The 27,935-nt window shown below is 42.1% G+C and overlaps 1 protein-coding gene and 1 pseudogene across 2 annotated transcripts; both read left to right on the forward strand.

The window, feature by feature from the left end:
* The first annotated feature begins 3,837 nt into the window (after positions 1-3,837).
* LOC132218407 (UDP-glucuronosyltransferase 2B31-like) lies at positions 3,838-4,565 on the forward strand (annotated as a pseudogene).
* Positions 4,566-15,806: 11,241 nt separating this feature from the next.
* Positions 15,807-27,363, forward strand: LOC132218379 (UDP-glucuronosyltransferase 2B31-like). 2 transcript variants are annotated; one of them, XM_059669529.1, is made up of 6 exons: positions 15,808-16,557; positions 17,252-17,400; positions 22,642-22,773; positions 23,585-23,672; positions 24,536-24,755; positions 25,757-27,363. In XM_059669529.1, the coding sequence occupies exons 1-6, from the start codon at positions 15,825-15,827 to the stop codon at positions 26,034-26,036; spliced, it is 1,602 nt and encodes a 533-aa protein (XP_059525512.1). In that variant the 5' UTR covers positions 15,808-15,824; the 3' UTR covers positions 26,037-27,363. The 2 variants fall into 2 exon arrangements, with proteins under 2 accessions (XP_059525521.1, XP_059525512.1); XM_059669538.1 differs by lacking the exons at positions 23,585-23,672; positions 24,536-24,755 and having other exon boundaries at positions 15,807-16,557; positions 25,757-25,893.
* The last annotated feature ends 572 nt before the right edge of the window (positions 27,364-27,935 follow it).

The raw sequence follows: 27,935 nt of genomic DNA on the forward strand, positions 1-27,935 counted from the left end.
AATCATATATATAAGCTTAATTTTCCTCAGATCTACTCAGTAACACATATAACTGATAAAGGTTGGTAATCATTGTAGAGTGAGAAACCTTACAAAACACAAACAAAAAAAAAAATATTCCAGGATGGGAATACATGGAGGATATGAACAGGCACTTCACAGAAGTAGAAATGGCCAATAACATATCAAGGATGGCAAAGGCCCTGATTTCAGGTAAAGGTAAACTGAGTCAGTAAATTGTTACCCACGGAATATTTACCAAGCATAGGAATCTATGCGGGAAGAGGCTGCCTTGGCTGCCAGAAAGTACTCACTGGAGGGCCCTAGCGGCCTAGGGGGAGGAGGCGATGAGTTCCTGGACACACAGGCTAGCAGCCACATTCCAGGGCAGCAGGAGCCAGAGCAGCTAATTCCTGGGCCACCTGGCGCCCAAGCCCCCAGGTCCTGAGGTGAGAATCTGCGCTCAGCAGGCTGTAGTGCTTCTGAGCTGGGCGAGCACCCACAGCTGCAGCCGACAATGGTGTCCTTGCGAGTCCTTGGCTGCAGAGGGTTCCACTGCCCATTGTTCAGGACCTGGCAGCAGCCTGTGCAGGCCACCTTGGCCTTGTGGACTAGGACGCAGTAGAAAGCAGCTAATTGGTCCCCTAGGCACTGCATGACCAGGCATGAGTCCTCCAGGCCAGGGTCTTAACAGGGGAGTGAGGAGGGTTGGTGGTGGGGGGTGGAGGGGGCGCACCTCCCAGCACCTGCTCTTGCGCCTGCTTGGTTCTGCCTGAAGTTCCTGCCCCATGCTCCCCCCTGATGTCAGCCATGCCCTCTAGACCCAGGTTGCTCCCTGGCCAGCTGCCTGTTGCTCAGTCAACGTTCCCATTTGCTACCTGGTCAAGATGCCTCCCTCAGGGCTGGTGCGGGCCCACCAGCCTCTCCTGTTGGCCAGCGTCACATGTTTCAAGGGCCAAAACGCAATCTACCACTATGACACTGGGCCTTGCCATGGCTGGGTCTTCGCTCTGCTCCCTCCAGCTGCGTGGATGGCAGGGTGTTGGCTTGTAACTGGGGTCCTGGCTGCCTGCAGAGGCCAGAAGTGTTGAAGATCTCTGCAGGGCTGGGCCTCTCCGACACTGGCAGCCTGTTGCCCTTGGATGTATTCAGACTTGCAAACCTTGGAGCAAAGCCTTCCCTGGCTTCTCAGCCACCTTAAGCGGCACTCCCTGCAGTTGCTGAGCACAGGAGAGAAAGTGTCTGTCACTGACTAAACCACAATAAGCGATTCCCAGATTCTGGGTCACCCCACCCCTAGAGGCCACAAGTGGGGGGTGGGCATGTGTTGTGTGCCTCATGCCCTACACATCCCTTTGAAACGTTTGGAACTAAGAGTTGCAGAGAGCACAAAACCCTTAGGACAGGCGATCCCAGAAAGCTGTGAAGATACTGCTGTCTTTGTCAGCAGCCCAAGAGTTAGACTCTTTAACAGGCCAGCATGTTATGGGGCCTCGTGGCACATTAGCAGTGGCTGCCTGCAGTCTTCCCCGAGTGGCTCAGCCTCTGCAGAGAAGTTCCCTTCACCGCATCCATCGCCTACCAAACTGAAGGCATCTGCAGGACACGGAGTTACCAGCCATCCAGAGGGGATGAGTGGGTTAGGAGGCTTTGCAGCTCTTTCCTTGTTCATCTCTCCCACCAAGGAGGGCAGGACCCATTCGGCCAAGGGCTGTCTCCATCTTCCCTTCTAAGGAATTGGATTTTTTGTCTCTGGTGCACAGAAGGTACAATCTTCCTGACCCCACTAACTGGATTTTTAGCCTGTAAGTCTGAAAGGACCACAAGCTCCTCTGCAGCTCTTTACTAGCATTTGCCAACCTTCATGGACTGATTTGAATACTTTTTCTCCCTGCGCCATTTTCCATCCCACCTCACTTTCCTGCCTTCCACCACTCTTGGATGAATGGATGCTGCAATTCTAGGTGTTCTAATTTGTTGACCTGTTATTTTTGTTGTTTTCTGTGAGGCATATATATTGGGTTTGGGAGGTAAAGAAGCACCTCAGTTTTTCCTGGTCGCTGCCTTTATAGCCATTACTATCTTGTTTCTTGTCATTCAGGTTAGGTTTTGGACTCTTGCTCCACTGCAAAAAAATAAAAATAAAACAGAATAAACCCTGAAGACATGAAACAGGAGGAAAGACCACACAACCATATCTGCAGTGTTTTGAGGAGTGATTTTTCTTCCCCTTGAAGGGAAAAGGCTTTTTCAACTGGTCCATTTGAAGTTTCCCAACTACAAGAGGTACCAATTTGGGAAGAGTGCTACTGCAATACAGAATGCTCAGAGAACCTGAACTGTTAAACTCGAGAGGTCTGAAACTTACTGTTGGCCACCATCGAATCTGTCTGGGGTTTCAAAGGAATACTGGGTGCTGCAAATAAGAACCAATTGGATAAATTTATTAAATCCAATAAACCTGTGATTGGTTACTTTTTTCTTGCAACTTTAAACAAACTAAAAATGGGGGAAGAGGCAGATGTCAAAACACTTGTCCAATTTTATTTTAATTTCAGAGAGGAAGGGAAAGAGAGAGATAGGAACGACATTGATCGGCAGCCTCCTACACACCCCTTACTGGGGATCAAGCCTATAACTCGGGCATGTGCCTTTGACCTGAAGCAAACCTGACACCCTTTAGTCCACAGGCTAATGCTCTATCCACAGAGCCAAATCAGCTGGGCACTTGTCCGATTTTTAAATGTCACAATTAAACACGAGCTAGTTTCAATCAATCTATCTATCAATCAACAAATATTGTGTGTGTATCTTCATGTGGAATATAATAACTATGACAAGAACAGTATGACCTTTTTTGTGTGTCACCATCATTGCCTACTTATTCATCTAGATTTTGCTTTTTCCACTTGTGCTCCAAATGCTAGGACTGTTTTTACTTTCAGGTGGAGGATTTATATTTTAGCTTCCTGACTGATTTCTCTTGGGACATAAGCATGAGCCATGGTAAAAGGGATCAGCCATTTGAAAAGAAAGCAAGAGACATATGAAAACATGCTCAAAGTCAGTAATCATCTGAGAGATGCAAATCAAAACAACAATGAGGTATCATCTCACACCTGCCAGAATGGCTATCATCAACAAATCAACAAGCAACAAGTGCTAGAGAGGATGTGGAGAAAAAGGAATGCTGTGGAAAACAGTATGGTGATTCCTCAAAAAAATTAAAAATGGAATTGCCATTTGACCCAGAAACACCAATGAGAAAGGATCTATGCACCCTATGATCATAGCAGCACAACTCACCATAGGTAAGATTTGGAAACAGCCTAAATGCCCATCAGCAGATGAGTGGATTAGAAAACTGTGGTACATCTACACAATGGAATACTACGCTGCTATAAAAAAAGAAGAAATTCTTACCATTTTCAACAGCATGGATGGAACTAGAGAGCATTATGCTAAGTGAAATAAGCCAGTCAGTGAAAGATAAGTACTACATGATCTTACTCATTTGTGGAATAAAAAGAACATTATAAACTGATGAAGAAAAATAGATACAGAGGCAAAGTAGCATCAAACAGACTGTCACACTACAGCGGGAAGGCAGGGGAGGGTGGGAAGGGAGTAAGAGATCAACTTGTATGCATGCATATAGACATAACCAATGGATGCAAGACACTGGGGGTGGGGGTGAGGGCATGTGCCGGGCTGTAGGGGAGGCCAGGAGGAGGTCAATGGGGGTGGGGGGGAAAGAGACATACACAATACTATTTGTAATACTTTAAACAATAAAATTAAATTTAAAAAAGATAAAAGAATCATGTTCCCACCAGGATGGCTATGAAGTGGATTTCAGTTCTGCTGCTGCTACAACTGAGTGGTCACTTCAGCCCTGGGAGTTGTGGAAAGGTGCTGGTGTTGTCCACAGAATACGGCCATTGGATCAACATGATGACCATCCTGGATGCACTTGTCCAGAGAGGTCATGAAGTGACTGTTCTGACATCTTCAGCTTCAATTCTTGTTGATCCCAATAAACCATCTGCTATTCAATTTGAGGTTTTTCCTACATCTTTAACAAAAGATGATATGGTTTCTTTTTTCATGCGGCTGATCAATAAATGGACATATGATCTGCCAAAAGATACGTTTTGGACACATTTTTCACTAATGCAAGAAATGTTTTCGGAAGGTTCTGACTTTGTTGAAAAGTTCTGTAAAGATGCTGTTTTCAATAAGAAACTTATGACTAAACTACAAGAGTGAAGGTTTGATGTTGTTTTTGCAGATGCCACTGGACCCTGTGGTGAGCTGCTGCTGAGCTACTTAAAATACCTTTTGTGTACAGTCTCTGCTTCTCTCCTGGCTATAAAATTGAAAAGTATAGTGGAGGACTGCCATTCCCCCCATCCCACGTACCTGTTGTCTTTTCAGAATTAAGTGACCAAATGACATTCATGGAGAGGGTAAAAAATATGGTCTATGCGCTTTATTTTGACTTTTGCCTGCAATTGTTCCCAGAACAAGAGGGATCAGTTTCTGAATGAAGTACTAGGTAAGCTATGTTTTTCCTTGGTAGCATGAAGTCCTAATTTTCCTAGTGCTTTGGAAGATTAGTTGGTATAACTATTGAGAGGAATTTGTCTTTTATAAGTGAAATGATTGAATATTCTCTAATAATAAAGGCATAATATGCTAATTAGACTGGACAGCCAAATGACCTTCTGGATGTCATTCCAGATGACCTTCCAGACAAAGTTCTGGCTGGGAGGGCCAAGCCCCTTGCACAAATTTTGTGCATCGGGACTCTAGTAATAAATAATGATCTTTTAATCTCACAAACACAAGGAGAGTGTTCCCCCCAAAAAATGTATACAAACTTTTTTCTGATAGCTCAGTTGATGTTTCTTTCTTTCCAGATTTATCCCATTGGAGTTAATAATGATTCAAAGTGTGTCTATATTTGTGGTATCATCTTACACCTGTCAGAATGGCTATCATCAACAAATCAACAAACAACAAGTGTTGGAGAGGATGTGGAGAAAAGGAACCCTTCTGCACTGCTGGTGGGAATGCAGACTGGTGCAGCCACTGTGGAGAACAGTATGGAGCTACCTCAAAAATCTAAAAATGGAACTCCCATTTGACCCAGTGATCCCACTACTAGGAATATATCCCAAGAAACCAGAAACGCCAATCAGAAAGGATATATGCACCCCTATGTTCATAACAGCACAATTAACCATAGCTAAGATTTGGAAACAGCCTAAATGCCCATCAGCAGATGGATGGATTAGAAAACTGTGGTACATATACACAATGGAATACTATGCTGCAGTAAAAAAAAAAAGGAACTCTTGCCTTTTGCAACAGCATGGATGGAACTGGAGAGCATTATGCTAAGTGAAATAAGCCAGTCAGAGAAAGATAAATACCACATGATCTCACTCATTTGTGGATTATAGAGAACAACATAGACTGATGAAAAGGGACAGACCCAAAGACTGAGAAACAGCAATCAGGCTATCAATCCCCAGAAGGAAAGTAGGGGAGCGCGGGTTTAAGGGGAAGAGATCAACTGAAGGACTAGTATACATGTATATAAGCCAAACCAATGGACATGGACAACAGGGGGATGGGAGCATGAGTGTGCGGGGCGGGGGTGGGGGGGGAGGTTGGGGGTTAATGGGGGGGATGAGGACACATTTGTAATACCTTAACTAATAATAATAATAATAATAATAATAATAATAAAACAAATGGACAAACAACAAATGCTGGTGAGGATGTGGAGAAAAAGGAAACTTTGTGCAGCCACTGTGAAGAACAGTATGGAGTTTCCTCAAAAAATTAAAAATGGAGCTCCTATTTGGCCCAGTGATCCCACTATTAGGAATATATCCCAAGAAATCAGAAACTCCAATCAGAAGGGACATATGCACCCTTATGTTCACAGCAGCACAATTTGTAATAGCTAAGATTTGGAAACAACCTAAGTGCTCATCAGCAGATGAGTGGATTGAAAATCTGTTGTACATTTACATAGTAGAATACTACACTGCTATAAAAAAGAAAGAGCTCTTACCATTTGCAACATCATGGATGGAACTGGAGAGCATTATGCTAAGCGAAAAAAGCCAGTCAGAGAAAAATAAATATCACATGATCTCACTCATTTGTGGAATATAATAAAAAACATAAACTGATGAACAAAAATAAATCCAGAGACAGGGAAGCACCAAACAGGCCATCCAACTTCAAAGGGAAGGCAATGAGGAGGGGTATAAGAGATCAACCAAAGGACTTGTATGCATGCATATAAGCATAACCAATGGACACAGACACTAGGGGGTTGAGGGCTTATGAGGTGGGCGGGGGGGGGGGTGACCGGGGAGAGGCCAATGGGGGGAAAAAGGAGATATATGTAATACTTTAAATAATAAAGAATTAAAAAAACAAGATTATAGGGGAAATAAGTATTGGAATTATAAAAGCATTAATCTTTATACATTCATATATATATATATATATATATATATATATATATATATATATGTATATATATATATATATATATATCTACACTAATAAAAGAGAAACATGGTAATTGGCGTATGACCGCTACCCTTCCCATTGGCTAATCCCCCTGTCACTCACAGAGTAGGGCCGAGATATGCAAATTAACTGGCAGCCAAGATGGCGGCCAGCAGCCAGGCAGCTGATAAGAACAGGGAGGCTTGCTTGCTTCAGTGACAGAGAACTCCACCAATCCCCGCTTGACTTGCCGGCCTCTCAGCTGCAACTCTAAGCAACTATGTTGTGAATAAAGAAGCCAAAAAACCCCCAGAAACCTGCTTTACTCAGCGGAGCTTCAGCCAGCCGGACCGCAACATTGTATCAAATACAGATGGTAAACAAAGGCCAGAAACCTGTTTTCAGCAGCCGAGGCCTCAGAGCTAAAGCTGGCCCAGAATAAAAAAAGAAAAAAAAAAGAAAAAAAGGAGCAGTTCGGAGCTTCAGTCCCAGCCTGAAAACAGCCCTCAGCCCCTCACCCAGACTGGCCAGGAACCCCAGTGGAGACCCCCACCCTGAAGGGTGTGTGACCAGCTGCAAACAGCCATCATCCCCTCACCCAGACTGGCCAGGAACCCCAGTGGGGACCCCCAACCTGATCCAGGACACCCTTCAGGGCAAACCAGCCAGCCCCACCCATGCAACAGGCCTCTACCCTATATAGTAAAAGGGTAATATGCCTCCCGGCACCGGGATCAGCGTAACAGGGGGCAGCGCCCAAACCCCCTGATCGCCCTGTGGCTCTGTGTGTGACAGGGAGTGGGGCCCCAACCCGCCCCCCACGGGCCCTGCTCTGTGTGTGATGGGGTAGAGTCATAACCTCCCCATCTGCCCTGCCCTGAGTGTGACAGTGGCGGTGCCCCAATCCCCTGATCGGCCTTGCTCTGTGGGTGATAGAGGGCGGCGCCCCAACCCCCTGATCCACCCTGCCCTGAGTGTGACAGGGGGCGGTGCCCCAACTCCCCTATCGACCCTACTCTGTGAGTGACAGGGGGGAGCTCCTCAACCCCCTGATCAGCTCCTCAACCCCCTGATCGGCCCTGCTCTGTGCATGACAGGGGGGAGCTCCCCAACCCCCTGATTGACCCTGCTCTGTGCATGACAGGGTATGGAGCCCTAACCCCCCTGATGGGCCCTGCTCTGTGCGTGACAGGGGGCAGCGCCCCAACCCCCTGATTGGCCCTGCTCTGTGCATGACAGGGGGTAGCTCCGCAACCTCCCCATCGACCCTGCCTTGAGTGTGACAGGGGGCGGTGCCCCAACCCCCCTATCGCCCCTACCCTGAGCGTGACTGAAGGTGGCATCGCAACCTCCCAATCCGCCCTGCTCTGTGCATGACAGGGGGCGGCGCCCCAACTCCCCAATCGGCCCTGCTCTGTGCCTGACCAGGGGCTGCACCTAGGGATTGGGCCTGCCCTCTGCCACCCGGGAGCAGGCCTAAGCCAGCAGGTCGTTATCTCCCGAGGGGTCCCAGACTGCGAGAGGGCACAGGCCGGTCTGAGGGACCCCCGTTCCCCCGAGTGCACAAATTTTTGTGCACTGGGCCTCTAGTATATTATAAAGATTGTTATGTAGAGATTATATAGAAAAATACAGATAGATAGAAAGATAGATAGATAGATAGATAGATAGATAGATAGATGATAGATGAATAGACAGATAGATAGATAAAATAAGATACAGGAAAAGTAGCTTGAATCAAGACCAAAGTCTCAAAAATAAATTTGCTAAATATTAACCAGGAATTACAGGTCATACAAAATAAGCTCTTAATTGAGGCATTCAAAGCAATGGGGAGGAAAAACCAAGCATCAAATGACAAACAGTCAAAGTTGAAAGCTGGTTGGTGAGTGAAGTGAGAGGGTGAATAGGTCTGTCCAGAATAAGATTAAACAAATGACCCAAAGACCAAAGTTTCTAAGATAATAATGCTAATAATTAATCAGAAGTGAAAGCTCATAGAAAATAAGCTGTTAAAAGAGATGCCATAGCAAAGGGCATGCAAGGTAACATGAAGAAAACTAGGCATCAACTGCCAAACAATCAAAGTAGAAAGCTGGAGAGCAAGTAAGAGTTGGAGGGTGGGTAGGTATGTGGATAATGAATGACTAAGCAAATAATCCAAGAACAAAGTTATTAGTGGGTCTGCTAAAATTAATCAGTAATCATAGGTCATAGAAAACAAGGTCTTAGATGAGATATCATAGTAAGCACATGCATTGTAATGTGGGAAAATGGGGGCATCAAATGGCAAAGGAGTAGGTGGTTGGGCTAGCAAATCTGTGGGAAAACAAAACTAAACAAATAATCCAAAGTAACAAAGAAGCTAAGAAAACATTTTAGGTAAATAATGCTACAAATAGACTTTTTGAACAGTCAGTTTTCCAACCTGACTTTCCACAAGTTACCTATCACAGAATAGCTCATTTATTCTAAGGGCAAACTGACAAAGAAGATCCCTTAATCTAGTGGGAAGAGGGGAGTAGCGGGATTGAGAAAAAAAGGAAAAAAGGGAAAATCTCATGGACACAGACAACAGTGTGATGATTTCAGAGGGGAAGGGGATGAGGAGAGGTGGAGGAGGGTATAGGGTGGATAAATGGTAATGGGCAGAAACTTGACTTTGGGTGGGAAACACACAATACAGTGTACAGATGATGTGTCATAGAATTGTACACCTAAAACCTGTATAATTTTGTTAATCAGTGTCACCCAATAAATTCAATTAAAAAGAAAAAAATATAAAAATAAAAATATTTAGTGACTTTAAATAGACAAATAGCCGTGGCCGGCTTGGCTCAGTGGATGGAGCATCAGCCTGCGGACTGAAGGGTCCCAGGTTCAATTCCGGCCAAGGGCATGTACCTTGGTTGCAGGCACATCCCCAGTAGGGGGCGTGCAGGAGGCACAGGCCAGTCTCTATTTACTTCTTCAGCAACTAAAGTCCTTCTTTCTCTGAGATCTAAAATAGATTTTAATGTAGTCTCATGTGTATAATAATCTGTCATCTAGAATACAGTGCCTGAGTGCTTTTCTTGCCCAACTCTCATTTTATTTCTAAGACTTATAATTAATAATTTGCTGAAATTCACCCAATCCTAGGTCATCCAAAAACCAAAGCCTTTATAACTCATGGTGGAACCAATGGCATCTATGAGGCAATCTACCATGGGATCCCTATGGTGGGCCTTCCTATGTTTGCGGATCAACCTGATAACATTGCTCACATGAAGACCAAGGGAGCAGCTATCAGAATGGACTTCAACACCATGTCTAGTGCAGATTTGCTCAATGCATTGAAAACAGTTATTAATGACCCATCGTGAGTACCACAATTTTAATTGTATTTATAGATTCTTTTGTCTATAAAGAGTACAATTTTCATCCCATATTGAGAGATTAATTTTAAAATTATTAACATGATTTTACCAATCTTAAATCTGCTTTTATTTTTAACCAGACATTAATTTCAAAGTTACATTTAACCTGATTGAACAGGTAACCAATTACTGCAACAATTTTCTACACAAGTTACCCAAAGTTATACTGGTCACTAAAAGGACACGTTTTTTAAAATATGATAGAACTCATACAATGAAAGAATGAAGAACTCAAGAAGTTGCATAAAATATTTCAATTTAGTGCAAAAACATTTCTGAAAGTATAAATCTTGTGGACAAAAAAAGGGGGTTCCATGGAAAGTACCTCACAGGGTGATCTGATCATAAATTCCTAACTGGGATCCTCATGATGAGTAGACATGCTCCAGGCCTGTAACTTATTTACTGAAAGTGTTTACACCAGCCCTGCTCATTGTTCTTGTGCATCTATGTTTATACTCCTTTCAAATACTAGAAATAATACCCCTCAAAAGCGGCACTGCCTGGCTGGGGTGGCTCAGTGGTTGAGCATCGACTTGTGAACCAGGAAATCACATTTCAATTCCAAGTGAGGCACATGCCTAGGTTGCAGTTGTGAGCTTTATCCCCAGTGGGGGACATGCGGGAGGCAGCTGATAGATGATTCTCTCTTGTCATTGATGTTTCTATCTCTCTCCCTCTCCCATCTTTTCTGAAATCAATAAAAATATATTTAAAAAGAAGGGGGGGGGGCATTAACTCTCAAGAGAGCACAAAATCTTATTAACTGTATCCTGTAATCCAATCCCTGCTTTGCTTCCTCCAACTTCATGTAATCTCACTTTGTTTTCCCCTTAATCTCAAATGCATAAAAGAAGATGCAAAACTGTTATTCTTAGGGGCATTTGTTATCTTTCTCCCAGCATTAATCATTAGTTTGGTTCAAATAAACTCAAAAATTCTCTACAGGTTTGAATGTTCTTACATTGACAATAACTTTCTACTTAAAAAAAATGATTAAATGATTTTTATTTTCATTATTTTTACATATTTTATAATCTATATATATAAAAGCCTAAGCAACTGTTATGACCAGTTGACCCAACGACCAGTCGGCTGGTCGCTATGATGCACACTGACCATCAAGGGGCAGACACTAAATGCAGGAGCTGCCCCCTGGTGGTCAGTACACTCCTACAGCCAACCTTCCATGGCCAACCAACCTCCTGTGGTTCCTCCCCCAGACAGCACTGCCCTGATCAGAACTGGTAGAGAGGGCTCCCATTGGCCCCAATCCCCAGCCATGCCAAGGGACACCACCCATGCATGAATTCGTGCACCGGGCCTCTAGTAATATATGTTTTCAATATGACAAAATTCAATGATTAATATATAAACATCAAATATGGGTAGTACGTTATAGAGTTATGAAAATGTCAATATAATCTAAATTTAGGAATTTTTCATCAGGCCAAAATGAAATTTCATATGCCTTAGAAGTCATTCCCCATCTCCCCACCCCCCTCCCCACCCTACACAACCATTAATCTACCCTCTATCCTATAAATTACCATACTCTGGATATTTCAGACAAATAGAATCATACTATATTTGCAAGTGGCTTCTTTCACTTAGCATAATTTTGAGTTTCATGCATGTAATAGCTTTGTATTGCTGAGTAATAGTGTCAACATAAAAATGTTCAAACCCATAGAGAATTTTAAAGATTTATTTTTAAGAGAGAGAGGGAAAGAAGGAGAGCCATCAATATGAGAGCAACATTGATCAGCTGCCTCCAGCTGATCCCTATTGGGGATCAAGCCCACAACCTGAGCATGTGAGTGTCCTTCCACTCTCTCTAAAAATATCAATGGAAAAAATATCCTTGGGTGAGGATTAACAACAAAAACAAAAAAATAAAATGTATGTTAATTTAGAAATATAACAGCTAGTTGCTTCCTAATATAAAATTGAGCTGTTTATGATAGACTTTGGTTTTAGTAACTAATTCTGTTTATCTCACAGCCCCTTAAAAAGCTTCACCTGGTTGCTTTCACTCTTCTTGCAGCCTTTGATAATGGGTATATGGTCCCAATTGTAGGTTTGATAATGTAGAACCCATGCTCTAAAGGGACTATTGAATTTTCTTATAGCATGTGTACGTATATATACCCACTTCCTGCCAAACAAGGCACAGCATCACTTAGCTATTTACAGACACATTTATGCCCAAGGAAAACTTGTTCACTCATAACTGGCACATGAATATTAAAAAAACATTATCCATAGTGGCCAAAATTGGGAGCGGGGATGTCTATCAACTAATGCATGAATAAAAAGAATGTGGTACGTCTGCATTATGAAATATTATCTGGCAGTAAAAAGGATGCATGCTGTAATATGAATGAATCTTTAAATTATTATGCTAAGTAAAAGAAGCCCATCACAAAAGACCACATATTACATTGTTCTGTTTACAAGAAATCCTCTACCTCTATAGAGACACAAACCAGATTAATGGTCAGATAGGGTTTAGGGAGGAAGACATTAGGGAGTTCCTTGTAAAGGATAAAGGTTTCACTGGGGCAGAAAATGCTCTTCATATGATCACCATTGTGGTAGCACAATTCTGTGAGTACAGTATGAACTATTGAAATGTACATTTTAAATTAATCAATTGAATGATGGGTAAATTGCATGTTCACAAAGTTTTATTTAAAACTTAAAATCTCAGAGGGAAAAAAGGCAACCAAATAGGCAACATGTCCTGCACCTTATCCCAGGCCCAGACTGGAAATACAACTAAATTGGAGAACATTCACCTGGAATTACCAACTGAGGTCCAGCTAAGGCAGAGACTTATATCAAAGAAGGACAGAAAGCACCTGGAAACTGGTAGGAAGGGCCAGGTCAGGAGAGGAGCTGACCCAGCGCCCAGGGGCAGCAGGCCCAGAGAGGAGGGAGTTCTGGGCCACAGGAGGGTCTGTTCCCTCTGAAGACAGAGGCCCAGAAGCCAGGCTCAACACCGGAGCCGAGACCTGCAGCCCATGTAACATACATCTGTGAAAGGTGGCAGACCTACTGGCCACTGTGGAGTCTGGCAGACTGGAGCCGGTTGGAGAGAAAGCCTCAATTTGTTTTTTGCTAAACCCAGAGCATATGAGTTTTCATCTGCAACTACTCACCTGAGGCTTTGGTGCAGGGAGGGAGGCACAGACTGAGGTGCCTACAGAGAGGCTGGCGTGGGAAGCAGTGCAGGGAGACACGGAAAAGCAGTAGTCAGGAATCCTATATTTGGTCAATCGAATGCATTCAAACCAAAACTGCCATTTTTCCAGAGAGGAGCTACCTGCTCCCAGCAGCCACAGGGCAACAAATGACAAGTTCTAGTGACGATGCGGAGAAAAGTGGACCCTAGTACACTGCTGGTGGAATATAGGCTGGTGCAGCCATTATGGAAAACAGTATGGATTTTCCTCAAAAAAATATAACTGCCATTTGACCCAGGATTCCATTTCAAGGAATATATCCTAAGAAACCGGAAACACCAATCAGAAATAATATACGCACCCTTATGTTCACAGCAGCACAATTTACAATACCTAAGATCAGGAAACAACCCAAGTGCACATCAGCAGATGAGTGGATGTGACACATTTACACAATTGAATACTATGCAGCAGTAAAAAAAAAGAATCTTTTACCCTTTGAGACAGCATGGTGGGACCTGGAGAGTATCATGCAAAGTGAAATAAGTCAGTCCGAGAAAGACAAGTATCACATGATCTCACTCATATGTGGAATCTAAGTAACAAAATAAACTGATGAGTGGAGTGGATCCAGAGACATGGAAACATGGAACGGAGAGTGGAATCTCAGAGGGAAGGTGGGAGAGTGTGGGTGGGTGGAAGGTAATTAACCAAGGACCTTATATGCATATATGAATGGCCCATGGACCTAGATAATGGGGTGGTGAGAGCCTGGGGTGAAAGTAGGGGGCAGGCTAGTGGGTGTTAACGGGGAAAAAGGGGACACATGTAATACTTTCAACAATAACAAATTATTTAAAAATATATATTAGCATGTTTAAAAAATGGGCAAAGGACCTAAATAGACACGTCTCCAAAGTGGACATAGAGAAGGCCAAGAGATATATAAAAAAATGCTCAAAGTCACTAATCATCTGAGACATGCAAATTAAAACAACAATTAGGTATCACCTCACACCTGACAGAATGGCTATCATCAACAAATCAACAACCAATGTGTTGGCAAGAATATGGAGAAAAGGAAAACCTAGTACACTGCTGGTGGGAATGCAGACTGGTGGGTGCAGCCACTGTGGAAAACATTATGGAGATGCCCCAAAAAATTAAAAATGGAACTCCCGTTTGACCCAATGATCCCACTTCTAGGAATATATCCTAAGAAACCAGAAACACCAATCAGAAAGAATATATGCACCCCTATGTTCATAGCAGCAAAATTTACAGTAGTTAAGATTTAGAAACAGCCCAAGTGCCCATTAGCTCATGAGTGGATAACAAACCTGTGTTACATTTACACAATGGAATACTACATGGGAGTGAAAATGAAGGAACTCTTTCCATTTGCAACAGTATGGATGGACCTGGAGAGTATTATGCTAAGTGAAATAAGCCAGTCAGAAAAAGGTAAGTATCACATGACCTACTCATATGTAGAATCTAAAGAACAAAATAAACTGACAAACAAAATAGATTCAGAGACAAAACCATGCATAGACTGATGAATTTCAGAGGAAAGGTGGGGGTGGATAGTGTGTGTGGGGGGGGTAGAGATTAATTGGGGAATTGATATGCATACATGCATAGCCCATGTACACAGACAGTAGAGTGGTAAAGGCTAGGGAGGGGTGAGTATGGGGAGGAGGTGGTCAATGGGGCGGAAAAAAACACAAAGCAGACACCTGTAATACTTTCAGCAATAAAAATAAATTTTAAAATAAATAAACAATTAAATAAAAAATCTGGAAGTGTCATCCAGGTAATTCTTTGTCAGCTGCATAATAGCTTTTGCCGGGGTTCTTGATCCGGCATCTAGAAGGTTTCAGCAATCTAGAGAAGGCTGTGTGTAACTTACTTAAGAGTCCAGTGATGAAATATAATTTTGAAAGGCACTGGGGCTCAGAGGAGCCTAGCCAAAAGGAGCTAAGATCTCCTCGTCTCAGGACCCCAAGCTTTTTATTAACACAAATTGTCCTGAGGCGAGGCAGAGTTATACACTTCAAAGGGTCAGAGTTTTGTATACAGAGTCCATTGTCAGCATGACTGCTGTTCAGATGTTTGGCCAGTAAGAGGCAATAACCTGCAGATTAAAATGCCCTGAGCTGTCTAGCAGCCAAGCAATCATCGCTTTTCAGGTTTGGGGAAATGCCCTCAGCCATTCCCAACAGGTGACAACATATGTGACTCAGCCCTTGTTGATCAACATATGAGACTCAGCCCTTGTCGATCCCAAGTTCCATCAATCTTTTGATGAAACTCTTGCAATTATGACATGCTGGAACTGGCTTCTGGCAGCTTTATCTCCCTTTCTTCACAAAAAGTCATTGCAGACACAATTACCTCTAACTTCCTATAACTACGACATTCATCTATAAGAAATTACAAATCACAGTAAAACTGCAAAGTTGACTCAGCTGAATGATAGCACTTTTAGATGTTACATTGATTTGCATTTTAAAAAAAGATTATTACTTTATAATTTTTTGACCTGCCATAAAATGCACCGACTGTTTATCAAATGTATTTACTTTGGGTGTAGAAGTTATATTTTAACTTCCTGATTGATTTCCCTTTGGACATAAGCATGAGCCATGGTAAAGGGATCAGCCATTTGAAAAGAAGCATGTGTCCCACCAGGATGCCTATGAAGTGGATTTCAGTTCTGCTGCTGCTACAGCTGAGTGGTCACTTCAGCCCTGGGAGTTGTGGAAAGGTGCTGGTGTGGCCCACAGAATACAGCCACTGGATCAACATGAAGACCATCCTGGATGCACTTGTCCAGAGAGGTCATGAAGTGACTGTTCTGACATCTTCAGCGTCAATTCTTGTTGATCCCAATAAACCATCTGCTATTCAATTTGAAGGTTTTCCTACATCTTTGACAAAAGATGATTTTGAGGATGTTTTCAAGCAGATGATCTCTAAGTGGACATATATGCCAAAAGATACATTTTGGACTTATTTTTTACTAATGCAAGATATCATTTGGGAATATACTGATTGTGTTCAAACACTATGTAAAGATGTAGTTTTGAACAAGAAACTTATGACAAAGCTACAGGAATCAAGGTTTGATGTCATTCTTGCAGATCCTGCTGGACCCTGTGGTGAGCTGCTGGCTGAGCTACTTAAAATACCTTTTGTGTACAGTCTCCGCTTCTCTCCTGGCTATACAATTGAAAAGTATAGTGGAGGACTTCCATTCCCTCCATCCTACGTACCTGTTGTCTTGTCTGAATTAAGTGATCAAATGACATTCATGGAGCGAGTAAAAAATATGATGTACGTGCTTTATTTTGATTTCTGGTTCCAAGCATTTAGTGAGAAGTGGGATCAGCTTTGCAGCAAAGCACTGGGTAAGTCATATCCTTACTTGGTAGCATGAAATCCTAACTTTGTGAGTGCTCTAAAAGGTGAATTTGTATAAATCTTAATTCAGAGAAATTTGTCTTTTATAAGTAAAACTAGAGGCCCAGTGCACAAAATTCATGCACTGGGGAGGGAGGGTGTCCCTCAGCGGAGCCTGCACCCTCTCCAATCCCACAGGGCCTAAACCGGCAGTTGGACATTCCTCTCACAATCCGGGACTGCTGGCTCCCAACCTCTTGTCTGCCCGCCTGCCTCATTGCTCCTAACCACTTCCCTGCCAGCCTGATTGATGCCTAACTGCCCTCCCCTGCTAGCCTGGTCGCCCCTAACTGCCCTCCCCCACAGGCCTGGTTCCCTCCCAACTGCTCTCCCCTACAGACCACGTTACCCCTAACTGCCCTCCCATGCTGGCCTGGTCCCCCACAACTGCCCTCGCCTGCCAGCCATCTTTGACCACATGGGGGCAGCCATCTTGCGTGTTGGAGTGATGGTCAGTTTGTATATTACCTCTTTATTAGATAGGTTGTTTCCACTATCAAAGCACAGATCTTTTAAACATCTTTGGCTCATTATTCCAAGTTTGTTTGTTTGTTTGTTTTTTCGTTTTTTTTTTTTTTAAGTAAACAAAATGGTATATTCATATTACAATATTCTTATTTTCTCTTTTTTTTCCCCCTTCAGGAAGACCCACTACATTATTCGAGTTAATAAAAAAAGCTGAAATATGGCTTATTCGAACCTATTGGGATTTTGAATTCCCTCGCCCACTCTTGCCACATTTTCAATTTGTTGGAGGTCTCCACTGCAAACCTGCTAAGCCTCTGCCTAAGGTAAAACTATTCATGTTTGCTCTACTTTTCATTTTCAGTAGGAATGATTCTGTGTTCTTCATTCAGAAGGTCTGGTCACACTGAGGGAGATATGGGAATCTGGGTAAAGTGACCTGCCAATTAGAAACTCATATATTTTATACTATTTCAAGAATTTGAATATCACTATCATTACAAAATAAAGAACTATACTTGGGAGACTTTGGATATAGGGTCAGTTAAATTAAGGCCTTCATTATTCAGCACTTAAAAAAGTATCAGCCATTAATTCAAAAACTAATTTTAAAGTGACTAGCACAGTGCATGGGGGGATATAAAAAGCAGCAATGTAGACAGAGTTTTTACTCCCCCACACCAGATAATTTACTTGGAAAGAGATCATATAAGCAAGTAATAAAAATGGTGTGAAAAGTATTACAATAAAGAAAAAGTATAATGCTACAATAATGCTGCAGAGCATCCAATGGGAGTGGATCATAATACCACAGGAGTGACAATAGCAATTTGGTGTTATTGAGCATGAGATATCTCTTGTTATTTTCTCCTTGCAACAACAAAATTCATTATCTATCCACAAACAAAAGTGCCAAAGCAAAAGGACCTGGAAAGAGTCTTGCCAACCTACGCATCAGGTAATAGGCAGAAAGACTCCAGAACTGGCTGTGACACCTACAAGATATTGTGAATAGTTCCAGCCCCTCTTAGCTACACTCTAGGAGCACATACAGCCCTGACTTGGGCAGTCACCTATAGAGTAGAGAACTTTTGTGGAAGTCCAGATTTCCAAAGGAGAAGTTCCAGCACTCTGTTGGTGCAGAAAATAGATGAATTTGAATGCATTGGTGTGGGCGAGAGGAAAGCTTGATTTTGCCAGCATCATTCCTCTTTTGATGGAGCTCAGTGTAAGGCTGAAAGAAGGCCTGCCCGTTCCCGTGATTTCCCTCACAGGGATAGAGAGCCGGTGAGTGGGTGCCGAGCTTCCCCTGGTTTGCAGGATGCTTCCAAAGAGCTCATTTCTCTCTCACAGCATCCAGAGTGTGGAATTGGGAGCTCAGTGTCTGGTGAGAGGGAGCAGATCCGTCAAAGAAGATTAGTAGAGAGCATGTTAAAGAGACAGGGTTCCTCCTAACTGCATTCGGTACTCCATCAGGAAGCCTGACCACAAATCATGAAGAAAACCTTTCTTAGAGATCCCCCCATACTGAAATGTGCGCAACAACAGTGACCTGCATTCCAACCTATATCTCCTTCCCTCTGTGGCCAGCTCCATGTAGAAGCTGCCAAGGGCAGCAGCAAGAGCAAGATTTGATAAAAGGCTAGGGAGCAAGAGCAGAATACAGACAAGGGATGGTAGATAGGAGAGAACAAGAACCTTGAGCTGTACCACCACCTTCAGGAAAAGAAAAAGGAGGTGATCAGAATCTGGCCCGTTGCTTAATATGAAGGGAGAACAAACAGGCTCAAGAATTCTCCCACAAGAAGGAACATAAAGCACAGAGCAGGCATATTCATACAAGAACTGAAAAAGCCTTCTCTATAGCAGTGCTGATGAAAGGTATTTCTACCCTGAAAGTAGTAAACATCAGTGGGTAACTGCTAATTCAAATGCAAAAACAGCAATGCAAAATTCCAAAGAACATGAAAAAGCAAGGAAACATTAGGTCACCAAATTCTACAACAATCCTCCAGCAAACAAATACAGACATGGAGATATATGATTTACCCAATAAAAATGACAAAATAGCTGTACTAAGGAGACTTGGTGATCTACAAGATAACACAGAATCTTGTGCACTGTTGGTGGGAATGTAAAACCAGTGCAAGCACTATGAAAAACAGTATGGAGGTTTTTTAAAAAGTTAAATAGAGCCACCGTATGCCCCACAAATCCACTTCTGGGTATACTTCTAAAAGTAAGAAAAGTAGGATATCAAAAATATATCCATAATCCCATTTTTATTGCACCATTATAAACATGAGCCAATAAATGGAAACAACTTATGTGAAATACAAATACACACACACGCACTACAATATTATCCAGCCATAAGAAAGGAGGAAATCATACCATTTAGGACAACATAGATGTTTATGTTAAGTGACATATAACATGTCTGAAAAAACAAATAATATAGGATATCACTTATATGTGGAATCTAAAAATGGCAAACCCACTAGATACAGAAGTATAATGGTGATTTCCATGGACTGGTGAAAGGGAGATTATTGGGTAAGGAGTTGGTCAAGGGTACAGACTTGCAACTCAAAGATGATTAAATTCAGGACATATAGTGATTATAGCCAACAATATTTTTTATATACTTGAAAATTTCTAGAGACTAGATCTTAAATGTTCTCACCGCACACATAAAAAGATAATTATGTGACCTAATGGAGGTGTTCACTAATGTTAGGTAGTAATCCTATCTAATAAAAGGCAAAAAGGGTAATTGACCATACCTCTGCTATGCTTCCCATTGGCTAATCAGCAAGATATGCAAATTAACTGCCAACAAAGATGGCGGCCGGCAGCCACGCAGCTGAAGCGAGCACGAGGTTTGCTTGCCCCAGTCATGGAGGAAGCCAAGGTTCCCCACCTGCCATGGCCTGCTCTAAGCTCCGAAAGCAACAGCTCCAAAAGCAACAAAGTTTCAATTATAGAAGCTAAACAAACCCCAGATACCTGCTTTCAGCTGGCCGTGGCCTCAGAGCTGGAGCGAGCAGGACGGCAACAAAGTTTCAATTATAGAAGCTAAACAAACCCCACATACCTGCTTTCAGTCAGCCGTGGCCTCAGAGCTGGGAGCACCAGTGAAGGCAACAGAGTTTCAATTATAGAAGGTAAATAAATCCCAGAATAAAAAGAAAAAGAAAAAAAGGAGAGGCTGGGAGCTTCAATCACAGGCCAGCCTGAAAACGGCCCTCAGCCTCTCACCCAGTCTGGCCAGGCACCCCAGCGGGGACCCCCACCCTGAAGGGGGTGTGACCTGTTGCAATCAGCCATCAGCCCCTCACCCAGGCTGTCCAGGCACCCCAGCGGGACCCCAACCCTGATCCGGAACACCCTTCAGGGCAAACCAGCTGGCTCCCATCCATGCACCAGGCCTCTATCCTATATAGTAAAAGGGTAATATGCAAACTGACCCTAACAGCAGAAAGACTAGGAATGACTGGTCACTATGACACACACTGACCACCAGGGGGCAGACGCTCAATGCAGGAGCTGCCCTCTGGTGGTCAGTGCGCTCCCACATGGGGGAGGTCTGCGCAGCTACAAGCCAGGCTGATGGCTGCCAGTACAGCGGTGGTGGTGGGAGCCTCTCCTGCCTCCTCAGCAGCTCTAAGGATGTCTGACTGCAGTTTAGGCCTGCTCCCCACTGGCAAGTGGACATCCCCCTAGGGCTGCCAGGCTGCCAGAGGAATGCCTGGATTGCCAGCTTAGGCCCAATCCCCCAGGGAGCAGGCCTAAGCCAGCAGGTGGACATCCACCGAGGGGTCCGAGACTGCAAGAGGGCACAGGCCAGGCTGAGGGACCTCCCCCCTGAGTGCACAAATTTTTGTACACCAGGCCTCTAGTCTATACTAATAAAAGAATAATATGCTAATTAGATTGGACATCTTCCAGACGTCCTTCCAGACAAAGCCACAGTGGCAGGGCCAAGGCAAAGGCAGTTAGGGGCGATCAGGCCAGCAGGGGAGCAGTTAGGTGGTGATCCAGCCAGCAAGGGAGCAGTTAGTGGCATCAGGCTGGCATACTCAGTGGTTAGGGGTGCTCAGGCAGGCTGGCAGGCGAGTGGTTAGGAGCCAGTGGTCCCAGATTGCAAAAGGGATATCCGACTGCTGGTTTAAACCATCAGTCGGCCATCCCCAAGGGGTCCAGGATTGGAAGGGTGCAGGCTGGGCTGAGGGACCCCCTCCATGTGCACAAATTTCATGCACTGGGCCTCTAGTCTATATATATAAAATCCTAATCTGCAAATAGACCGAACAGCAGAACAACCAAACAACCAGTCACTATGACATGCACTGACCACCAGGGGGCATGCACGAAACATGGCGGGTGTTGGCAGCAGGCGGCAGAGTGCAGAATATGGCAGGTGTTGGCTGTGGTGAGATGGTGGAACCGGTGAGTGAGCAGGGACACCAGACCAAGGAGCGGCACCGGTCACTGTCATCAGGGAGAGACTACGGTGGTTACTGAAAATTCTTTGCTCCCGCATCCCACGGTCCCACTGGGTGCTCACACCCGCTGCCAGTGCTAGGGCCATTGCTCACACCCGCAGCCGGCACCAGAACAGCCCCCCATTCCCGCTTCTGGTGCCCAGCACAAGACCCGATCGTTCAGTACCATCAGTGGGTACAAGCAGCAGCTGCTGGCCCCGATGGTCCCCGAGGGCTTCTCTACCTACCCCTGCTCCTGAGGGGCGATCCAGTCCAGCAGCCACCTCTCACACCCGCTGCCAGCAATGGCCCTGCTCACATCCATGGCCAGCACTGGAGCCGCTGCTCACACCCAGTGCCAGAGCCGGATCTGCCACTCGCACCCACTGCCGGTGCCCAGCACTAGTCCCAACAACTCAGTGCCATCAGCGGGTCAAGTGATGGCTGCCAGCCCCAATCATCACTGAAGGCTTTTCCACCTCCCCTGAGGGGCAATTGGAGCAGCAGCTGATGATGATGCCAGCCTTACTCACACCTACTGCTGACATAGTCAGCACATGGGAGCTGACTGGTGGCTCAGGGTATCTGTAGATGAACATTACCAAGCCTTACAATTGAAGGAAATTCTAACACCTGCTATAACAGATGAATCTTAAGGACATTTTGCTAAGTGAAATAGGCCACAGACAAAAACACAAATACTGCATGATTCCACTTACATAAGGGATGTAGACTAGTCAAATTCATAGAAACAGAAAGAAGAATGATAATTGTCAGGGACTTTAAAATGGGAAGTGGAGAATTACTTTAAGAAATATACAGTAAAAATTTACAAGATGGAAAAGTTCTGGAGATGAATTATATAACAACAAGAATATATGGACTACTGCACTGTACACTTAGAAATGGTTAAGATGGTAAGTATATTATGTGTATTTTAACACAATTTAAAATAACAAGAACTAAACTAATAATTCCTTATGATACTTAATTTTCTCTTTGGCTGTTTGTAGCAATCCTTTCAATACTGTTCACTACGCTATTGTCTTTTGTAATGGAAAAAAAATTCTTCCTTCACAGGAAATGGAAGATTTTGTCCAGAGCTCTGGAGAAAATGGTATTGTGGTGTTTTCCCTGGGGTCAATGGTCACTAACATGACAGAAGAAAGAGCCAGTGTGATTGCATCAGCCCTTGCCCAGGTTCCTCAAAAGGTTAGATAAACTACCTTAGAGCAGAAAACTAATGAGTGTGTTAAACTCTGTAAAGGGTCTGATTAAGAAATTTCCACATGAATGTTAGAATATTAGGATAGCTTCAATGATCTTAGATACCAATTTGTAAAACAAAATACACATGTCAGGTGCTAAAGTAGTACAGAGGGTATTTTTTATGGACAATAACTTTGGCATTAATATTCTGGTCACAAAAAAGTATATTTCAAAAGTACAGTGTGAAGTTTGGTTTGATAATAGTATTATAGGGCAGGAACAGATATCACCAAATCCTATCCTGTCATTTGCTTCATTTCCTTGCAGGATTCCTAGAGTACTGTACACACTACTAATGTATATTAGTGAATATAAATAAACCACTTCCTTGTTATTCAAAAAAAAAATAAACAGGTTAACATTAAATCAAGAAGATGAGAGCTAGAATAATAAATAATTAAAATGAATATATAGACTATTAATTAGCTGTTTTACACTATAATATGACTACCTAAAAATTTTTATATGCTTGAATTGATCATTGATAATCTCATTTGTCTAACCCCAAAGTGTGAAAAATCATGATTGTATTCATACCTGACTGAATATAAAAATAAGTAACACACAATATGAGTATGTATGCCTCTTACAGCAGTGTTTTATTGGTTCTCATTATCAACATGTCTTGTCCTCATTCCCTTATCTGTCATATGTCAGAGATTTAACTAGATGTCTCTCAACCTATTTAGAATTCTAACATGATATAACTCTGCAGTTTGACTCAAGTAATACATTCCCTTCTTTGCCCTAACAGGTTATATGGAGATATGACGGCAAAAAACCAGATACCTTAGGGCCAAACACCCGGCTCTATAAATGGATCCCCCAGAATGACCTTCTTGGTAAGATTCTGGAAAACCCTGGAATCAGAATCAAGTCAACCAGAATGATAAACAGTTCACTAGGATAGAAATGTATTGGACATTTCTTACTGAAAACCTCAAAAATAAAAATGAACTTACCAATATTTCTTTCCCAGTCCTAGGGGAAAAGGATAAGCTGTAACAGTTGACATCTTATGTTACATAGTCACATTCCTTATGGCCACAAACAAAAGATCTTTAGTTCATGTGTAATTCCTCTCAGAGAGAATAGCTCAACACTTTCCCAATTGTCACGCTCCCTCCTAATTCTCTCTTTACACCAATGGTTTAATCCACAGTAAGGGTGTACAGGTGCTCCTGAAAAATATCAGCTCCGCTTTTATTACCAGTGACTCTCCATTATCCATTGGGAAAAAAATTAATATCTCTTTCTGAAGTAATAACATATTTTATTATAATGTGTAGCTTTTCCTTCCTCTGATTCCAGTGCCACCACCATCCCATTGTCTGTTGCCTTGACATCTACATATCACACTCTGTGACTTCACTATTTTATTAAGAGAATATATTTCAACATGAACCACCATTTTTTTATTTTGCATACACTTTTTAAAATCCAGAATATTCTCTTTCCATCTGTCCACTGGCAACTTGTATTCAATTCAAGTCAAAAGGAACGCACCTATCTTTTATGTAAGCCTTCACAGTTTCTCCAGCAAACTTAGGTGCTTCTTTCTAAGAGTTCTGAAAGACATTTTACTACAGTCTGAAGTGTAGGTCAATCTATTGCTAAATATATTGTCTCTGTGCCTCTATTGCCCAACTCTCATTTTATTCCAAGATTTATAATACAAAATTTGCTGAAATTCACCCAATCCTAGGTCATCCAAAAACCAAAGCCTTTATAACTCATGGTGGAACCAATGGCATCTATGAGGCAATCTACCATGGGATCCCTATGGTGGGCCTTCCTATGTTTGCGGATCAACCTGATAACATTGTTCACATGAAGACCAAGGGAGCAGCTGTCAGATTGGACTTCAACACTATTTCAAGTACAGATTTGCTCAATGCATTGAAGACTGTCATTAATGACCCTTCGTAAGTATCACATATTTTTCATAGATAATATTTATACATAGATTATTTTGTCAATAGTGTATCTTAGTTTCATCCCATTTTTAAGAGGCTAATTTTGACATTATTAACATGAGTTAACCCATCTTAATCTACTTGTATTTTCAACCACACATTTACTTCAAAGTTGCATTTTAACCCCATGTATTTAATGGGGAGCCATCTAGTGCAACAATTTTCTCCTCCAATATTATAAAGTTATGTAATAATTATAAGGACACATTTTTAAAATATGATAAAATACATAAAAGGAAGAGTGATAAACTAGAAGAAAAAGCATAAATTCTTTACTTAAATAAATTCAATATCTAAAATTCTGAAACTATAAATATCTTTACATTCAAACATTTATTTTATTATAATCATTTAAATAGATTTTATGAAATAGTATTTACATACCATAAAATTCATAATTAAAATTATATAATTCAAATATACATAGTATGCTTGCAAAGCTATGAAACTGTCACAATATAAACTTAGGGCATTTTTGTCATCCCAAAAAGACATACCATATGCCTTAGAAGTCACTTCCCAGCTCCCTTACCCAAAAAACCGTTGATCAACTTTCTGTCTCTATAGGTTACTCCTTCTGGATATTTCATAATAACAGAATAATATGATATACGTTTTCATGTATATTGTTTAAATATATTTTTACTAATTTCAGAAAGGAAGGGAGAGGGAGAGAGAGATAGAAACATCAATATTGAGAGAGAATCATTGGTCAGCTGCCTCTTGCACACCCCACACTGGGGATTGAGCCAGCAACCTGGGCATGTGCCCTGACACAGAATCCAATAGTGACCTCCTGGTTCATGGGTCTAGGCTCAACCAATTAGCCATGCTGATCTGTCAATAAAAATATTTTTTAATTTAAAAAAACCCGCAACTTTCATTGGTAATGATTGGCTTACGCAAATTAACTTTCTTTCAATGTTGATATCTTTGTGTTTCTCCTTTAGATATAAGGAGAATGCTATGAAAATATCAAGAATTCATCATGACCAGCCTATGAAACCTCTAGATCGAGCGGTCTTCTGGATCGAGTTTGTCATGCGCCACAAAGGAGCCAAACATCTTCGGCCAGCCGCCCATGACCTCACCTGGGTCCAGTACCACTCTTTGGATGTGATTGGGTTCCTGCTGGCGTGTGTGGCAACTGCTACATTTGTCATCACAAAATGTGTTCTGTTTTGTTGCCAGAAGTTTTTTAAAACAGGAAAGAAGAAAAAAAGAGAGTAGTTCTTTCAGAGGCCTGAAGCTGATATGCCTCGTAGATAGGACTCCTCCACTTTATTCTAGCAAGAAGTTGCAATGTAAGGGTTACTATCTCCTGAGACGACCTTACTTTTCACAATTTAGCTTCTCAGATAAAAATTTGTTTTCAAGTGACTACCTGGTTAAGAGTTATAAATATGTCATGCCAAACATAAAAACTTATCAAAAATAAAGCCATATGAATATATTTTTAAATCTGTTATTCTAATTGCAAAGTTATACCAAAACATTAGCTTAACTGTGTTTCAAACATTACATATGAACACAAGAACATTAAGTAGTCTATTCCTATATTAATATTATTTTGCAAATAGGAAAAGTCATTTCTGTGTGTATGGTAGGGTTGATTGACTAAGGAGTTGAAATCACTGTTTACATTTGCATTATTTAATTTTGAAGCTTTACAGAGTGAACAAATGCATATTTAATTCTTTAGTGCTTAAATTAATGTTTATGATTCTGAATGTACTGATGTAATATTAGAGATAGAAGTCTACCATACATCTACACAATGGAATACTATGCTGCTATAAAAAAGAAGGAAGCTTTACCATTTCCAACAACATGGATGGAACTGGAGAGCATTATGCTAAGCGAAATAAGCCAGTAGAGAAAGATAAATATTACATGATCTCACTCATGTGTGGGATATAATGATCAACATAAACTGATGAACAAAAATAGATCCAGAGACAAATGGCAGGGGAGTGAGCTGTTAGAGATCAACCAAAGGACTTGTTTGTATGCATATTAGCAAAACCATAGGACACAGACACTGGGGCAGTGGGGGCTTGCTCTCTGGGATGGGAGTGGCAGGGGGGGTGTTAATCAGGGAAAAAAGAGACATATGTAATACTTTAAACAATTTAAAAAAACAGTGGTATATCTACACAATGGAATACTATGCTGCTATAAAAAAAAAGGAACTCTTACCCTTCACAACAGCATGGATGGAACTGTAGAGCATCATGCTAAGTGAAATAAGCCAGTTAGAGAAAGATAAATATCACATGATCTCACTCATTTGTGGAATATAATGAACAACATAAACTGATGAACAAAAATAGAGCGAGAGGTGGGAAAAATATTTTAGAATATAATAAAAGTAATCTGTTATTTGCAGATTTTAAATATTTTCTGCAACTTTTGTAATATTCCACTATGTTAATATAGTTTTGGTAATATTATTATTCTTAAAATTCTTTTTTCTTAAAAAATTAACATTTATTGCATGTATTATTATTATATTTAAGACTTAAAAAATTAACAAATCAAATAAAAATAAAAAGATTTGGAAACAGCCCAAGTGCCCATCAGCAGATGAATGGATAAAAAAATGGTGGTACATTTACACAATGGAATACTACACAGTGGTAAAAAAGAAGGAACTCTTACCATTTGCAATAGCATGGATGGACCTGGAGAGAAATTATGCTAGCTGAAATAAGCCAGCCAGAGAAAGATAAGTATCACATGATTTCACTCATCTGTGGAATCTAATGAACAAAATAAACTGCCAAACAAAACAGATTCATACAAAACCATGAACAGACTGATGAATTTCACAGGAAAGATGGGGGTGGATACTGTCTGTGCGGGGGAGAGGGTGGTGGTAGAGATTAATAAGGGAATTATATGCATACTAGAGGCCTGGTGCATGAAATTCATGCATGGGGGGTTCCCTCAGCCTGGCCTGCACCCTCTTCAATCTGGGACCCCTCGGGGGATGTCCGACTGCCAGTTTAGGCCCGATCCCTGCAGTCGGACATCCCTCTCGCAATCCGGGACCACTGGCTCTAACCACTCACCTGCCTGCCTGCCTGATCCCCCCTAAGTGCTCTACCCTTCGGGCCTGATCACCCC

Source organism: Myotis daubentonii, chromosome 1, assembly GCF_963259705.1.
Source record: "Myotis daubentonii chromosome 1, mMyoDau2.1, whole genome shotgun sequence".
Lineage (NCBI taxonomy): Eukaryota > Metazoa > Chordata > Mammalia > Chiroptera > Vespertilionidae > Myotis > Myotis daubentonii.